We start from the raw sequence: 16573 nt of genomic DNA on the forward strand, positions 1-16573 counted from the left end.
GTGACGAGGAGATGAAAGTAGAAACCGGTCATAGACACAAATCAGGCTGTGAGGGTCCAGCCACGCAGTAGAATCAAAGCTGTCCGCATCTTCCCCAATCCCGTGCCAAATTATTCGTTCAGCCGCAACAGGGGCAAACCGGGGTAAGTACATTATGCAAGCGAGCTTGGTTGTTCATTGTTATTGGGCGCCAGCCTCACCGCCACAGAATACGATACACCAGCTGTGGTAAGGAAAATGAAATTCAACTGGAGAAGGTTTAAATACTTGAGAGACCAACGATCGAAACTCGAGAATCATCTCGTATCCGTCGGCTGACGCAATCAGCGAGCAGGTGTTGGAGGATTCGGTTTGCAGTCAGGATACACCAAGAAAGGAAGGTCATCAGCACCACCAACCAAACAATTCGCCGCCACCATGCACGAGGAATCCTTTGTTCAAGATTTCGCGAATGTTACTTGAATGCTGACCCCCGCCACCCTTTGAGGTCGCTGCTGTCAATTTTCCGGACTGCTGTAACGACAGGGACGGATCTCAGACTCTGGCGGATGTAACTCGATGGAGCATCGGAGCGCATCAACACCACGGCAATCTGCCTGGGAGAAAGCTCGAAGCGCCGAAGAAGACGACGATGATGCGAATCTGCCCCTCGAAGCAACATCCAACCACTCCGAAGAAGCGTCGCAGTCCCTCCTCTCCTCCCACGACACCAAACCCTCATACCAAAAACATCACCAACCTCGGCCGAACCGACGAAGCATCACAACAACCTACACCCGCCTCGCCCTCCTCCTCACCACAACCCTCCTCCTAGGCGCCGCCCTCTCAGCCCTGGTAACAACAATCCTCACAACCCGTCTCCGCACCCTCAACACCTCCCACAGAAACGACAACACCCTCGCCTCCCCCAACGACCCCTCCTCCCGCCCAGTAACCTACCTCCAAACCGCCCCCTGCGGTTCAACACCAGCCCAAGCCCGCGCCGCAGGCTGCGAATTCGACCTCATATCCTTCAACTGGCTCCCGCCGCAATGCCACGACGCCGCCCTCGCCGAAACCTTTGAAGCGGAGCTCGTGGAAGCGGGACAACTCGCCTGGTTCACGGACGCGAACCGTACGGCGCCGTCGTTGACGAGGGAGCAGATTATGACGGGGGAGTATAGCGGCGTGTATGTCAGCTTGGGATACCATCTTCGGCATTGTACGGCCATGTGGAGGCGGATGCACCGCGCGCTGATGCAGAGTCGCGGTGGGGAGGGAGGAGGCGGTGGTGGGTTGGAGAGGGTTGATAGTTATATTTGGAGTTATCATCATACTAGGCACTGCGAGGAGGTGCTGTTGACGAGGTTTGGTGAGGTTGACGTGGGAGAGGTATTTACGACGGAGGTGAGGATCAAGTATCCCGATTGCGGCGTCGTTTTGGGGCCCGTAAATTGAACGATAATAACGTTGACGTTGGTATTGATATCGAGGGCGGTTGTGCTGGATGAATAACTCCACAGAATATTGAACCTCATTTGCCATCGTCTATCGTCATCCTCGCAACCGTCTCCGTCCCCTCACTCGAGATCCAACTCTGCAAGCTCGCCTCCTTCTCAACCTTCCTCTCCTGCCTCGTCTTCAACCTCCACCCCTCCCCATCCTTCTTCTCGCCACCACCAGGCGGCATCACCTTGGGCTTCGCAAGCAACTTTCTCGAAAACGGTATCCGCCAAATATGCGGCCCGACCTCCGTCCCCGTCACCCGGTTCGTCTCAATCACGGTCCTCAGCCTCTTGGCCGCCTCCCAGTTCGACGTCACCGTCGTCAGCTTCGCCTTCCACCCGTACAGGAACGACGAAACGTTCATGGCGTTCAGCCCGGACCCCTTTTTCCCGACGGCCAGCGCGACGGCGGGGAGTTGACCCTCCGCTACCATTCGCTGCGCATCATCCCATGAGACAGAATCAACGATCTGCACGGGGAGGCGTAGATCCTCGGGGACAGGGTAGACAGAGAGTTCCTGGAGCAACCTCACTCGCCGCGCGCGATCTCGATCTGTCTCCTCTGCCTCGGCAACCTCGCCCTTCTCAAACAATATCCTCGTCCTAGCCTTCTCCTCTTCCGTCCCAATATCCCCCACGATCTTGAGAAACGTATCCGCCGCCTCCCTCGTACACACCAGCGTCCGGCCGGTGATAGCAGGATACAACGTATTCACCAACCGCGGCCCATTCTCAACCTCATCCGTCGCGTCGATCCGGTGCTGCTTCGATCTCAACAGCTCCGAGTCCGGTCCAATAGCCATGTGACTGAAATCCGACGCCAACGCCATAAACACCGAACAATCCACATTCACCGTCGCCGTGAAATCCTTGTAATAATCCGCCTCCACAAGATTCGCAATCGCCTCCTCCAACGGCGGTGTCGCCTCCGTCAAGATCCCGGGCCCGTTCGCAGTCTCAACCACAAGATCCACGTCCCCGCCGCCCATCTTCCGCACCAACCTCAACAAATGATCCACGGCGTCATTCTCCCCCTCAGATACTCTCGACATGAGTATCCTTACCCTTGGCCTTCGATAATCCTGATACGACGTCCTCGCCGCGGCAACCATGTGCCTCGCGACCTTGGCGACCTCGATACTATCCTCCGTCTCGTCCCTCAAAATCTCCAACATGGCCTCGTCCGCGCCCTCAGCCTCGAAATCCTCCTCCCAGTCCCATCCGGCGTCCGCCATCTCGTAAAACAGCCTCCGCTCCGTCGTCGTCACGACTTTGACCCAGTCCGCGCCGCCATTCACGACTAAATCAATCACGGCGCTCACGCTCTTCCCGCCAACAGTCTTGTAGCTCAAGTCCCTCCTCATCCCCGTAAGCTCGCAGCACCTCTTCGTAACCTCCCACACACTCTCATAAAACTTGTAATTCGACGCATCGAGCCTCAACCGGATCCGACTATCCAGCGCCTCGGTATCAACTCCTTCCTCCTCGCCACCATCACCATCATACGCCGCCACCATCTTCTCAAGATGCTTCTTCTCAGAAACAATAAGCCGTTCAAAGAACCCAAGCCCCGGAACAGCCTGGTTCCACGCCACAGGTTTATGCCCCGAAGCTGGCCGCCTCTCGATGGCGGCCTTGAGCTGCTCAAGCTCATCAAGTAGAACCGTGATGCGGTGGATGATGAACTGGCATTGCTGAAGCAGTGAAGTCTCGGGATCCGGCCCGAACTGCGGAAAGATTGCCATGCCTTCTGCTCGGCGACGGAGATGCAGGTGGGCAGATTCCCGGTGCTGGCGGGCGTAGATGCAAATTTGATCCTGCGCGGGGTCAATGATGGTCTTTCAAGGGCATGGATGATAAGTTACCTTGGCGCTCTTGGAAGAGAGTTTTCCTATGCCCACGTGTCAACTCCCCGTGCCTTGCGCAGTTGGACAGTCAAACTCCGGTGAAAACTGACGGGTATGACTGATAGATAAACGTTGATACAATGGCACAGCGCCGGGCCCGTGAGCAGAATAGGCAGCTAAAGTGTGTGGGTCCGCCTGTGGGGCTCCGACGCGGGGCCGAGAACCGGACCGCGAATGGAAGTCTGAGCATGGGACGGTGAAAAGGAACAGTTCTCTCACCAAGCATTCCACACTCGGCAGGCAATTTATCCATATGAGCGGTTGAATGGCGAGCAAGGCTTTACGCCGAGGTCTTCGCATTGCATTAATCTTCCTCGCTGGCGTCCAGCCAAGTCATGTTCATTAAGGCGCATAAGCCGCCATCCGATCCCCATCATACAATGCGCCATTCATCCACTGTGGGCATGCAAGCCCATCATCCAATGCATATCGGCGCTGTCGTCTAATCAATGGCAGAAAAGGTATAATGACTCGGTCCAATGCTTCCATCTCAAACATGAACCACAGTCTAGAAAACAGTACCGTCGCTATCGATCAAAATTGGCGGTTCTTTCGTGTTGGGTCTGCTAAACTCTGCCATCTCACGACCTCCCTGGAAGATTGTATTAGCGACACATTCGAAAATCTAACAGTTCGGGCGAGCTTACCTTCCAGCTTCCGGCTTCGAGTATTTGCGCGAGAGTCAACTGATTGCCCTTCAGGTCGTTCTTCATGTGCTTGTTGACTTCTGCGCAAAGCCTATCCAGGAAGCCGACCGTGACACCACGCCACTCGACTATCACGTCGTCGCTAGGCTCAAACATTGGTGCAACTTCAACTGGCTTGACGTTTGTCCTTCTGCAGTACTCGTCGTAGTGCTCGAGGCCTCTCTCGGAATCGCCTGCCTTTAGCGTAAGAACTCCCAAGTCGATGAACAAACCGCCGTTGCGGTACTCAGGCAGGCCGGTGAGGAGTTCAACGCCAGCAAAATGGATGCGAAGTAGTGACTGCATAGGCTGCATCAGACTATAGCAGAGCCACTGTGTAAGCTTGTGGAACGGCAGAATAGACTCCCATGCCGCGGTCGAGTTCTGGGCAGACGGCGGGAATGGTGAGAATTGTGAAGTCGTCGGACTCTGCGGTGGTTGCGGCATTGATTGGCAAGGCCAGGCATCGCCGAGAGATACGCCATTAATCGAGGTGCGGGAAGCTGGCCAGATGGGCATGAGGCCGTTCATCAGGAGATTCCACAATGTAGGGAGAATCACAATGGGCATCGAAGAAGCTTGAGTCGAGGGATGCGATAGGAGGTAGTCTGAGGCGGGTCAATTCAGTCCTGGCACCTCATTTCCACCAGACTCGGAGAGTTGTCAACTTACCAACCATGTGACCTGGCCGTCCGCTGTCGCCAAAGTATTCCCTCTTTTCGGTCAGGGCATTTGCTAGCCGTTGGAGCAATTGTGTCCTGCCTTCAATGCCTGCCATTTCGTTGCCCGGTTTCGACTGCAAGCCTGCAGATACCCTCTCTACGGTCAGGTTGCGCAGTCCCTCCTTGTCAACCTGGAACTTGTTTCTGCTGTCGCTGGAGAAAAGACCCTTGACGACTGTCAGTGAACGCACGAGTCCACCACAATCGTGAAATAGACTTACACTCTTGAACATCTCCAAGCTGGCTACGGCGATGCCTTCTGACCGGCGGTATATGCGTCCGTTTTCGGTGCTCTTGTAACTCCACTTTGTGCCTGCGCCAGCGTCGAGAAGCACACTCACGAGGAAGAGGTCGATCATGCGCCGACACTTTTCGCTGTTGTCGACATCTTCGGGGAATGTGGAAAGAAGCTGTGCAATGCGGTCACGACCACCGACACAGAAGTGCTGGTGTCTTCCGTGGCTAGGAATCGAATTGTACGGGGCGTCGTAGTCTCTCTACAGGGGTTTGCAAGGTCAGTATACTGCTATTCGCTGACCCAAATAGCGTGTTGGTGGGCGGTGCCAGGGCATGCAAACACCTGCAAGCGCCCCAAGGCTGACTCGTACCTTGATGATCTGAGAGACGAACGTCACAACGTCTGGGAACTTGCGCATGTCCACGTCAAAGTGCTTCAATTCGTTGCGGATCGCCTTGTCCGTGACAATCTTGCTTCGTTCTCTAACCGCCCCCAAGCTCCTGAGGTATCCTGCCGGGTCAAGCTGCGGGTCAGGAGGACGCGGCATGTCGACCTTGGGTATCGAGGTAGGCGAGAAAGGCGTCAAAGGCGTGCCGGGCGTCGTGCTCGTTCCGGAAGACCTGTTCATTGTAGTGCTGCGTGGCGGTGGTGATTTGATGCTGGAAGCACCAGAGGCGATGCTCACGTTTGACGTGTTGATCGATGGCTTGCCCGAGGCTTTGGGGGCCTTTTCCTTGCGAGAAAAGAGGCCCATTTTGGCTGAATGAGTGACCGCTGGGTCGAGGGGCTCGTGAGATGGCGGTTGGTGGGGTTTCGCTGGGGGGGTTCAGGCGGTGCTGAATTGAACTGAACTCGGTTCAAGGCGAAGCTTCCGAGTGGCCAGCTGGTGGTTCGAACTTTGGCCAGCTACAAGCTGTGCTGTGGCGACACAGGCCTGTTGCGACGATCACCGTGGCCGGGGGGTGCTTCGCTTCCGGATCCGTCAGGTGAGTGGACAGGCGTGTTGTCCTTATTCGCTTGGCCAACGATGCTGAGATGGCGAGAGAGAGAGATTCGGAGGTGGACGACGTCGATTTGCAGCAGCGGCGGCGACAGCAGCAGTGGGAACAGCAGTAGGAACAGGGACAGAAGGGAGGGGAGACCAGAAGTTGATAAGTCGAGGGTCTGCCACGCAAGTTTAATAGGGGGCGGTTTTCTGGACTTGCGGGGAACAATATCAGCAGTCTGCTTCTGGAGCCGTGAGCAGCTGGTTGCGCACGAAATGTCCAGGCCCTCTCTTGTGCTGGGGGGGCTTGTCTTGTCGTGCTTGTCGGGGGGAGGGCTACTCTGGGCTCAGGGACCGATTCCCTTATTGGTGTTAGAGTTCTGGCCGACGTCGATCTGGATCAGGGATACCCGCTGGAGCTAGATGAACTGCTTTTGGCCTGGTTAGCTGGAAAAATGTCGAGCCACCTTGAGCCATTCCCACTGCGCCCACGCCGGACACAGACAATGAACAGACACGCAACCGCCGGAAAAATGGCACATGAAGAAAAAGAATTGGGGCTAATTGGGGTGGCATGGTAAGAGGATAGTTATGCAGACAGTGGCAGTAGAGGCGTGTTAATGAGTAAAGGGCGACATGCGGTCCGTAAAGTAGATAAGGCAAGCTGCTGCCGCGTTTCCTTTCTTTGTACACTTTCCATGTGTCTGTCTTGTACATGAAATCCTGTATCCGTACATTCTGGATCTGCCTCGGACTCTTGAAGTTCACCATCGTGGGGCACACTGGCTCGCAACCTTGTTGTCGGCCATCTGGCACACCCCTAGTGCCCCCTCGCAGCGCTATGCAAGCAACGATCCGGGGCATTTGCCAGGAACGCAGAGCATAGACATTGGGTGCGAATTGCGGCTTTGCGGGAGGCGGGGAAATGACTGGAAGGAGGGTCTCAACACTTACGGATACTTGGATCACCTCTGACATGCTCTTTTCAGTCTTCTCTCAGGAGGTGTGGGTCAATGAAGCAGCAATTGATGTTTTCTAACAGGTGGTCTGTCGCAAAGGGTCTCGTCCTGTGTCTCGGTGGTGTAGCTGGCTGCCGTGGCGCGTAGAGAAGGAAGCACGCAGACCGTTGGGGCGCGACAATGATGAGTGCAGCAGCAGTAGTAAGTAGTATATTGAGACTTGAAAGTGAACGCCGAGACGGGGTCGATATTGGCGTTGGATGTCGAAGTCCACCGGGACTATGAAGCTGGATCTCGGACGGTGGGGTTGGCTTTGCGGAGAGAGATTTGGCAGCGGGAGCGAGGGCGATAAAAATGATATCCGTCCGTCGACCGGATCTGAGCTAGGCCAAGCGGGATCTCAGAGGCGTCCAATGTTTGCGGTAGTGGAAATGAAGATCAATATGCGGCCAATCTAGCAGGGGATGCAGGCGCGGCAGAGTTGCTTGACACCACGGAACTTTCAGAAGCTGATTGAGAGAAAAAGCAACCTCTTGGAGACAGCGCGGCCAACAGCACAACGTCAATGGCCAATCGGGCTCGGGTAAGAGGCGAGCGGTATCAAGCTTAGCCTCTCGGAGGCTAACCGCCGTCTATATCGGGTGAGGTGGTAGCGTACGTGTATGATGTTGAGACAAGGCGACAGACGGGCCAGGTGGGTGAGGCCAATGCTGCTGCTGTATTAGATGGAGTTAGATGACAACGTCTCTGGTGTAAGGAACTCTCTGAACAGGCTGCAGATGCTCCGCGCAGGGTGTATCGTGTTGACAATGAGGTAGGAAGAGAATGCCCAGGGAAGAGTACAGAGGACAAGAAGAGGTGCGAGTCAAGAGGGAAAGGCTCCTCCAGCAAAGTGGGCGGATGTATCTGCAGAGGGACAAGATGAATGAAGGAAGCTCTGTGTGGCATGCGGATTGTCGATTGGGGACGATGCGCGGCCCAGGCGAGGCCAGGAACGTGGGGACAGCCGTGGGTGTGTGAGGTGGGCGTGGATAGAGAAAGCTGCGGCGAAGCAAAACAGAATACTCCGTACCTCAGGTATTACTCCGTACTCTGTGTCCGTACGGATACTAAGCAGGCAAGTAATGTACCTTGCGCCGTGCGGATACCTCACCCTACCTTACCTCAAAGCTGGGACAGGATGGGGCAGAAGGAGGAGCAGAATGACGGACGAGGATCGGATGGCATAAAGGCAAGCCGAGGAAGACAAGGAGCAAGATGGGGACGGGGCAAGATGAGGACGGTTGATGGGATGGCAGACTTGGGGGTCGTCGCGGCAATAGAGTCAAAAAGACGAGCGAGAGAAAATATCGAAAAAGAGCCACCTTGACTTACTGCGTACGAGTTACGACCTTGCAGATGGATACAAATGCAACTGAATGGATCTTCTTGGGTCGATAGGTCGGGGTCTGTCTGCAGCTCTGACGACCGGGAATAGCCCTCCCTGGTCTACGGTCTCTTTGCTTTGTTTTTTGTCTCCTTCCAACGGGAAAAAGAACTGTTTGCCAGTGCGCTCTCGGCTTGGTATATCTCGCGTCAAGAAGAAACAAATGGAGCGTACGATGGAGAAAGTTTCTGATGGAGTGAAATCGAAAACTTGGGATGAATCTTGGTAATTTCAGACTGAATCAACCTGAGAGATGGCAAGGAGAGAAGGAAGGAAGGCAGCACAGTACGTACCGGGGACTTGCCTCGCACCCGACTCCATCCTTCCCGTTCTTTCCACACCACGTAACGTACCTTCCTACCTTCCTACCTACCTTCCTGAGATGCTCCACGAAGCATTCGAAGCACCTTCCTTGGGATATGAGGACGGTCGAGATACCTTACTTGAAGAAGTTCCCGGGTCCTACCTTATTGAGACGTGAGGAAGTACCAACCCATCCAGTAACCTTTCACTTGCGTCAAATCCCGTACTTTTTCCATGCCTGATTTCTTTCTCTTCATCCCAAGTTCAATGGACCCCGTGATCTCACCTAGTAGGCTACTACAGACTCATCTCGCAAGGGACAGACAATGGTCCCAAGGCCATCAAACCGATCTTCAGACAAGTCAGACTCGTCCCCGACCTTGGGGACGGCACGGGAAGGAAGCCACAAGACTCCAGAGTCTGGCGGGGGCGTTGCAGGGAATCCTGGACCAGCATACAATGAGGGACTTTACCGTCTTGCGTCTGCATCCAGGCATATCCACCAATCAATACTCCATACAAAGATCTTGGTAAATGTACATCTCGAGTTGAGTTGTCATGGAAGTATGCTGCCGTCTGCATATGCCTACACTAGAGACTCGCGAGTCGCAGAGGGCCGATGTCGAAATTTCGAGGTACGAGGCTCAAGGCTCTAGCTGCTCGGACATGGAGAGAGTCTCCACTTGATCACTGTACCTGAGAAGCTGCCACAGTGTGTCGGTTCCGATTCTCCTCAAGCTTTCAGTGCATCGAGCCACTGGATTGGAATTAGGCGAAAAAAGTGTCGTCCAATGTCTGCAGCCCGCTAGACAGCCCCGGCCAGGGTGGGTCCTCGGCTCCACCAACGCGGACTTTGGACAATTGAACACCGGACGGTCTGGCCAACAGGCGGAAGGCTTGCGGTTCCAAACTTGTCCCGCGAAGTACATGCAGGGTACTTCAGTACTTGCCTCTACGTACCTATCTTTACTGAGTGTCCACCTTTCAACGCATCTTCCAATTCAGATGAGTATTTTCTTCCATTTCGCTGGTTAGTTCCAGACGCAAAGATAGGTGCAGACCAAAGGCCCCTTTCATGGTCAAACAAGTCATTATCTCCGCTACTCATCTCTACCGCAACACTTCCAGAATATTGAGGCGCCATTAGCTTCCACATTCAGATACATGGCATCGACGCCCGAGGGAAGCCACCACTGGTGCACCTTCCATCACCTCCCTCACCTTGATGAATGCACAGACCGATTGACCGAGGTACTCACAGTGTCTTTTTGGTGCCGTCATCTTCCCCAGATCATCACCTAACGGATACCCATCAATCCATCACCCATGGGCCATCCCATCAACACCACCCACCCGTCCATCGTCATCCTCAATCACCACGCCACCAACAACGACCAACACCACTATCGCTGCGACCTCACTGCTGATCTGGCCCACCTCTGCAAATCACCAACTGATTCAGTTCCTCATCTGCACCCAAAGCTTACTCTCCAGCCAGCCTCCAGGGGACCTCATCTCTTCTGCATGCGCCTCGTCAAGCAAGGGACCCCCCTCCGGAATCACTCCCGGCGGCCCATGACAATGTCTTGACTCTTGCTACTGCAGCATCATCATGCTCCCTCCTCGTTGCTCAACCACGCCTCATACCTGCGAAACTGCGACAAGTCATATCAACACTGCGGCGCCCCAATAGAGGGCCACGATCAATGGCACTTGCTGCAACGCCCCAATTACGGCTGCTGTACCCATACAGTGTGATCGATAGACGTGCTACGATAGAGCCCGGCAACCGATGCTCTTCGTCGAGATTTTCTCTCCTTCTTTCTGAACCCATCCATGCTTTGTATGGATGGACAGACTCCAGTCGAGCTGTAATCATGGTACGATCGTTCCATAGGTCCCATATTCAGAGCCGGGGGCGCTACGGAAAGCTCCCTAGTCACCAGTGGAACGCAAAAAACCGACCAATATGGGGCTCTAGAGGCCGAGGCGAAAACGTGCCCAAGCACACAAGAAAACGCCTAGCTCTACACAGCTGTAGCGAGTTTGCCGCTGCCTGCAGCCCAGCATGCCCCTCGACTTCGCTGTGTGCTCATCATGCTCCATTACGACCATAACTCGCCCGACCCTTGGGGCAATGTCGATTTCTAGTGGTCCTTAACGAGTCGATTGCTGCCATGGCAAGCTGGTAACAATGCAAAGTCGTGGAAACCAACATGGGGGGGTTGGGGGCCAGGCGTGGCAGAAAATCACATCGCGGCGCGGAGAGCAGTAAAAGCCCTGCTAAACGTACTTAGGCCATGCATTACCTACATGCGCCCACCGTCGTGTGTGAGCGTCGCCGGCATCTCGGAACCACATCCTGCTCTCCGGTCCATCAACCACGGCTCACACTCGCCTCCTTGCCTGCTTCGTGGCTTCGGTTGGTCGAAAATGTGATGCCCTGGCTGCTAAATGCCTATGCAGTACGGATCACAGTCAGCTCCAGTCTGGCTCTGTCCCGTAAAGTCCCCGGCCAATCATTCGCAACGCGTCTTCGCACCGGGCCGAGCAGCAGGAAACCTGCGAAATAAGCGTACTCCGTACCGAGGTCGAGAGAAGAGAATTCAACCAAGTCGGCTGCCTAGAGTTGGTCGCCGGCTCGCCGTTACCCCTTCTCCACCTATGTCTGCCATTCTGGTTCGTGGACGGTGGTTGGCAAAGGAGAAGGTCGTTTGCTCCCGAGTCCCAGATGCAACGTCGGCCGCCGCGCATACATGCAAGTCCCAGGTCCATCTCACTTCGGCTACTTGGTCCTGTAGCTGACCGCAATCGACACTCGGGCTTGCGGACAGGCAAACAGGAAAGCAAACGGGCCGGTAGGGAGTACCCTCGAGGGTCTCTCCCAAGAAAAAATCTCAAAAATTTTCTTCTGTTGTCTCTGGGGGCCTGGAAGGTTCAAACTGACAGTATCCTTACCAGGGACCTGGGCTCTGTGGGATGGGAGGATGGCCGGTCTGTGTTGCAGTGCAGCCGAAGTCTGCAAGGTACGGGAGACTGTGCACGTTTCTGGAATGGCCCGGACTTTAGCTGCATGCCGCAGTGCGCCGCCCTACAGACTCGAAAGTTGAGAGCCAAAGAGCAGACTTCAGACGTTCGCATGGTGGTTGTGGACAGTTGGCAGCCATTTGCACTAGTGGTGCCTCGCAACGTTTGAGCATTGGGCCACGGGCCGCAGCGAGCTGTTCGCAGAAATGAACCAACTGCCAATCCCTTTTGCTAAAAGCCTGCACTACGGTGTACACTGGCAACCAAGTAATCGTACGAAGTACGTCTGCGGCACGGCGTAAGGTCACATCGAGATGTGCATGCGCAGACAGACTCTAGCAACTTACCGTCACATCGAGGACCTCGATTGCATCAAGCACCTGCTTTCTCTACCGGATGTTCTATGACGCGACGCAGGACGCCTTCACCTCTTCTGTCACAGCCCACGGCCTTTCCCGGTTCAAAAGAGCCATGGAGCTCCCACCTCGTCCTTGGGGATTCAATGGAGGCACAATTAGTCAAGTAAATCCCTAGAACGCGCACCAACCAACCAAGTGCCAACCAACGCATGAGACGCCACAAACTCCAAGGGACGGACTTGAAAGCACAAAAACGTGTCGAGACCGGGATGAAAGGAGCCTCGTGCGCACTTTGCCTCGTGTTCTCGGCACACAAGCACGGACATCCGGACCCTTGGGCGTTTGCTCAACAGCAAATAGACGTCTCAAAAATCAGTTTCTGCAAATTCGTACTACGAAACCGAGGTGAGAGGACCATGATGATTGACTCCTGATCATCTTGTTACTCCGTAGAGTGATGGAGCTTCACCCCTATTGCCTACCAAGTTCATGACTCTCGGGCTTTCACTTGCGCTCAGGACCTTCAAAGAGGATCCCTCCGCTGTGGAAACACGTCGATCCGACCGCGCTTGGCGTTGCTTCTGACAGCTTGCTCGGTGGACGCCAAATTCAACGACAGATCAGGACAGTCCGTGTTTGCGGCACGACAGCCTGACATAGTTTTTGCTACTAGGACCTCAACGCAGCAGCACGGAGACGATATCGTATCATGACATCTGGTAGAGCCTCAAACTAGAGAAAACTCAGTGTCGCTCATCGGCTCGTGCCACTTTCTTCACCACACCGAGTATGATCAGGCCCACTGCACTCCTCCTATATCCTTTCAATGCTCCCATCACGACGCCGCCCTTGGCCCGGTCATCGAGGAGCTTAGGCCCAAGGATGCTCAGTGTTGCCCTGGACCCGGCCCCCAAGGATGGCCCAGCTTCTCGAATTTGAAGAAGAGCCCCAGACCGAAGGCGGCTAGCCGGAAAGGGAAGCTGCAAAACCAATCTTACAATTTAAAATCGCCTGTTGAACTTTGCCATGTTCTTTGTCCCATGCGCACTTCAGCATGGCTCCGCTCCCGGCCTGCCTCTCTGTCGACGATATTTCTGCTTTCGGGTTATCTCGCTGGGCAGCTGGACCTCCTTTTCGCCTCCCTGCCAAGCCCACCTCGAATACGCAAAGAGGCTTGCTGGTTGACGAGGGCGCACGCCTCCTCTAACACGTTTCCGGAGAAAACTCCGCCTTGCGCGACGCTGCCACGAGGTGGCCATGCTGAGCGCACCGAGGGTCTGGTTCGATGGCGCTCGCTCCCAAGTACTCCGTTATGACATTGCGCATTTGTGAGATCAGCTGTGTCCTATGCCGGCAGTTGACCCAGTCGTATGCGGCGCTGGCATGGCTGGCCAGTGCAAAGCCTGTGAGACATATCCAGCACGATGAGTAACTAGTCACCGGTCGGCGCGACCCTACGATCACCAGGGAGAAGATCTGCCAATTTAGTGATCAAAGGTGTTCGGCGTTCGCCCACCGGTCCAATTTGACGTTGTTCGGTCATTCGGCGAACGCCCAGTCTATTGCTTGGGACATTTGACGTCGTCACTAGACCGTGTCTCACTTGTAGCCGGAAGAAGCTCAGACCTTTGGTGTCGTCGATCACCACGGTGTGTGTTTAGGGATTATGACGGGATGCCATGTGAACAAATTCCTCGATATCAGGACAACGAACGGTCATCAGAGCACCCGGTGCCGGAATATGTCCTATCCAGACTCCCGTCAAAGTCTCGGAGTGCCTGTTCACCATGGCAATACGGGATTCAGGGAGCGCGATGGCATCGCCTCCCGGCTTGCGGACGTTAAGAACCACATCCTACGCCCACAGAAACCATTACGAGGTCGAGATGATCAAAAAGATGGACGATCTGGGAATCGAACCCAGGACCTACCGCATGCTAAGCGGTCATTATACCACTAAACCAATCGCCCATGGCATGATCTAGCCCGGACTTGAACCGGAGACCTTCAGTGTGGCAGAGCGCAGAGACACAAGGCTCTCGTACTGTTAGACTGACGTGATAACCAACTACACCACCAGACCAGTTATTGTTGCAAGCGGGCGCCGGTTTCTGCATCCTTGGCTGCGCGAGCGCGAGGTGGTGTGGGTTGAGGGTTGCAAAAATTTGCAAACGGCTTTGGCAGGGTGGGTCGGGACGGGAGGTCCCTTGCGGTGGAGGTCGGAGCCGACCGCCGTCGACCGCAGTGGAGTTGAGTTCCGACGAACTTGTCGCTATTTTTAGGAGTAACGGAACGACCAGACGAAGGTTAATGTCGACGCGGAATGAGGATATGTTACCAGGGCGCCTTTCTTCCCTCAATGTTGGAAACACCACTGGCTTCTGGACTTGGGTATTATGGTTTCGACTTGACTGAAATGGACAAGTAAGTTTATTTGATGGAAACGACTGCTGTGAGATTAAATTGCTTCCAAGGTAGCTTAGGATATCATGCGCAGCATTGCCGTTTAATGTTGGAGACGACACCCTAGCATAGTCATACTTGTCGCTCTCAGTAACTTCCTCAACTTGGATACTTTGATCACGAGAACGTCTAGGCCAGCGTTCAGAGTCGGAGTAGTTGGTTCTTCTTGATACACCGCACCAGTCTTGCCACGAATGGCTTGCCAGTGGCTCGCCGCCTCAAGCCGTTATCTTACTTCAGCGATCAAGTCGACTACGTTTATAGTTTGCGAGACTCGGATAGACTAGTCCTGAAGACCCTGTGCTGCTACAAGTATCAACCGCAGGTGCTCTGCTGAGAAATCGAGAGCAGGGCAGTTAACGGGTGGGCGCGTCCAAACGGCGGACGGGTAACAGGCGATGATGCTAGGGCAAAGTCTCCACTGAGAGAGAGCTGAGATGGTCGTGAGATTTGCACATGGAAATATCATGGCATTTCACAGTAAAAGTTCTCGCCCATCGTTGACCAATGGAAGTCTCTGTCAGGCTTTAGTCCGAAATGCCATAAGATGCGATATCTCGTTTGCTGGTGAGCCATGGAGAAAAGTGTAGTACGGAGACAACATTAGATAATAGGTAAGAAGCCCCATGCCATGTTCTCGCCTTACGTACCTATTCGATGCCAGTGAAAAAGTCTGATGACTGTGGTGGAAGGAGCGAGGTAGAAGGGGTTGCCCAGGTGACGCGCCGGGTACCCAAAACAATCACCACCAGCACCCTGAGGGATCACGATCCCGTCTCCGCTACGTTTATTCATCCCATCCCTCGGCACTAGGCCATTGCCACAAGCAGGAAGGGTATATACCCCCCTTCAAGTCCAATTCCGTCACCAGCACAGCAGGCGCCCTCTAGGTCGGGGGTCAGGTCAAACTGTGGCGTGGGTGGTGGAATGGTTCAAGGTCGACGGTCAACTTTAACGCCAACCAGCCTACTCGACGACAGGCTTAGCGAGTACCCGAGTTCGAATCCCAGCATGAGCGCCAGAGATGTAGCCCCCAAATCGGCACCGGGGGGGTGAACTCTTTTGTCAGTTGGTATTGAGTGTTTTGATTATTTTTAGCTTCTGTAAACTTTAGATTAGATGTTTATGATGGATGTGACTCGAGGAGTTGATTCCGACATTTGGCATTCTGCGTTTCTCCCGCGACTTGTCCACGGTGGTCACCTGATGGTTACTGGTCTAGCGGCAGGTGGCTTGCAGTATGTCCTTATCCCATGGAGATGCTTTCTTATACACTCATATCCCAGAGCGTCTGCTGAATCATCGCCGAGTCTAGTAAAGTAAGGTCACGCAGCCCGAAGTTGAAGAGAGAACCATGGCCGATGTCTTTCTCGTCACGTCCAACTCTTGTGCCCATGATATGATTCTTTAGCCGAGGAAAAGTATGTTCGAGTCTCCATAACGACGGGAAAAGAGCTGTCACCTAAGAGCGGTCGGGCGAGAAAAGGGGGAGGGGGACTGCAATCAGAAGGTGACGCTTCTCATTGATTGCCTTTCATCTATGATATCCAGAATTGTCAGTGAAATGTAGTCGTCGCTCGGAAGACTAGGAATAGACCTAGAATTTCAACATGGATGTATCGTAACGGCTATCCTCGCCAAGACGGCCAAAGCCAGAGAAGCCCGCGACCTGAAGGCTACTGTGATGATGTCAGTACAAAGACCAGAGGCGCCAAGTCCGTCCGCATGCGCATCGAATGGAGCCGGGCCGATGGGGAACTTGGCTACGGGCCCAAACATGAAGTTGACGACTCTTGGTGCTTGAAATGTTCATTCGGGACTAGACGAGGTGTGTAGAAACATCCATGACTCCAAGCACCTATTATACATCGACGAGATAATGTGAAAACATCTCTTCTGGCCGCCCATTTGTGATAATGGGTATCTCATAGCGGTGAATGAGTCACGTACATCAAATTCTCGCGAGCAAACACCAAAGATATCCTCAGATGGAGCGACTTCGAAATACTGGCGT

At 54.3% G+C, this 16573-nt stretch overlaps 6 protein-coding genes across 6 annotated transcripts; 4 read left to right on the plus strand and 2 right to left on the minus strand.

Annotated features, from left to right (window-relative positions):
• Positions 1-558: 558 nt before the first annotated feature.
• CCOS01_00201 (uncharacterized protein) lies at positions 559-1437 on the plus strand (the record flags this gene model as incomplete). The annotated part of the gene is made up of 1 exon (XM_060448398.1): positions 559-1437. The coding sequence occupies one exon, from the start codon at positions 559-561 to the stop codon at positions 1435-1437; it is 879 nt and encodes a 292-aa protein (XP_060319836.1).
• Positions 1438-1513: 76 nt separating this feature from the next.
• CCOS01_00202 (uncharacterized protein) lies at positions 1514-3229 on the minus strand (the record flags this gene model as incomplete). Its single annotated transcript, XM_060448399.1, has 1 exon — positions 1514-3229. One exon carries the CDS (start codon positions 3227-3229, stop codon positions 1514-1516), a length of 1716 nt encoding a protein of 571 aa, XP_060319837.1.
• A 670-nt stretch (positions 3230-3899) lies between these two features.
• On the minus strand, positions 3900-5791 carry CCOS01_00203 (uncharacterized protein; the record flags this gene model as incomplete). The annotated part of the gene is made up of 5 exons (XM_060448400.1): positions 3900-3983; positions 4039-4685; positions 4750-4966; positions 5021-5296; positions 5408-5791. 5 exons carry the CDS (start codon positions 5789-5791, stop codon positions 3900-3902), a joined length of 1608 nt encoding a protein of 535 aa, XP_060319838.1.
• Positions 5792-10036: 4245 nt separating this feature from the next.
• On the plus strand, positions 10037-10300 carry CCOS01_00204 (uncharacterized protein; the record flags this gene model as incomplete). The annotated part of the gene is made up of 1 exon (XM_060448401.1): positions 10037-10300. One exon carries the CDS (start codon positions 10037-10039, stop codon positions 10298-10300), a length of 264 nt encoding a protein of 87 aa, XP_060319839.1.
• A 2585-nt stretch (positions 10301-12885) lies between these two features.
• On the plus strand, positions 12886-13035 carry CCOS01_00205 (uncharacterized protein; the record flags this gene model as incomplete). Its single annotated transcript, XM_060448402.1, has 1 exon — positions 12886-13035. One exon carries the CDS (start codon positions 12886-12888, stop codon positions 13033-13035), a length of 150 nt encoding a protein of 49 aa, XP_060319840.1.
• Positions 13036-13136: 101 nt separating this feature from the next.
• On the plus strand, positions 13137-13412 carry CCOS01_00206 (uncharacterized protein; the record flags this gene model as incomplete). Its single annotated transcript, XM_060448403.1, has 1 exon — positions 13137-13412. The coding sequence occupies one exon, from the start codon at positions 13137-13139 to the stop codon at positions 13410-13412; it is 276 nt and encodes a 91-aa protein (XP_060319841.1).
• Positions 13413-16573: the final 3161 nt, after the last annotated feature.

Source organism: Colletotrichum costaricense (assembly GCF_030867565.1).
Source record: "Colletotrichum costaricense strain IMI 309622 chromosome Unknown Scaffold_1.1, whole genome shotgun sequence".
Taxonomy (NCBI): domain Eukaryota; kingdom Fungi; phylum Ascomycota; class Sordariomycetes; order Glomerellales; family Glomerellaceae; genus Colletotrichum; species Colletotrichum costaricense.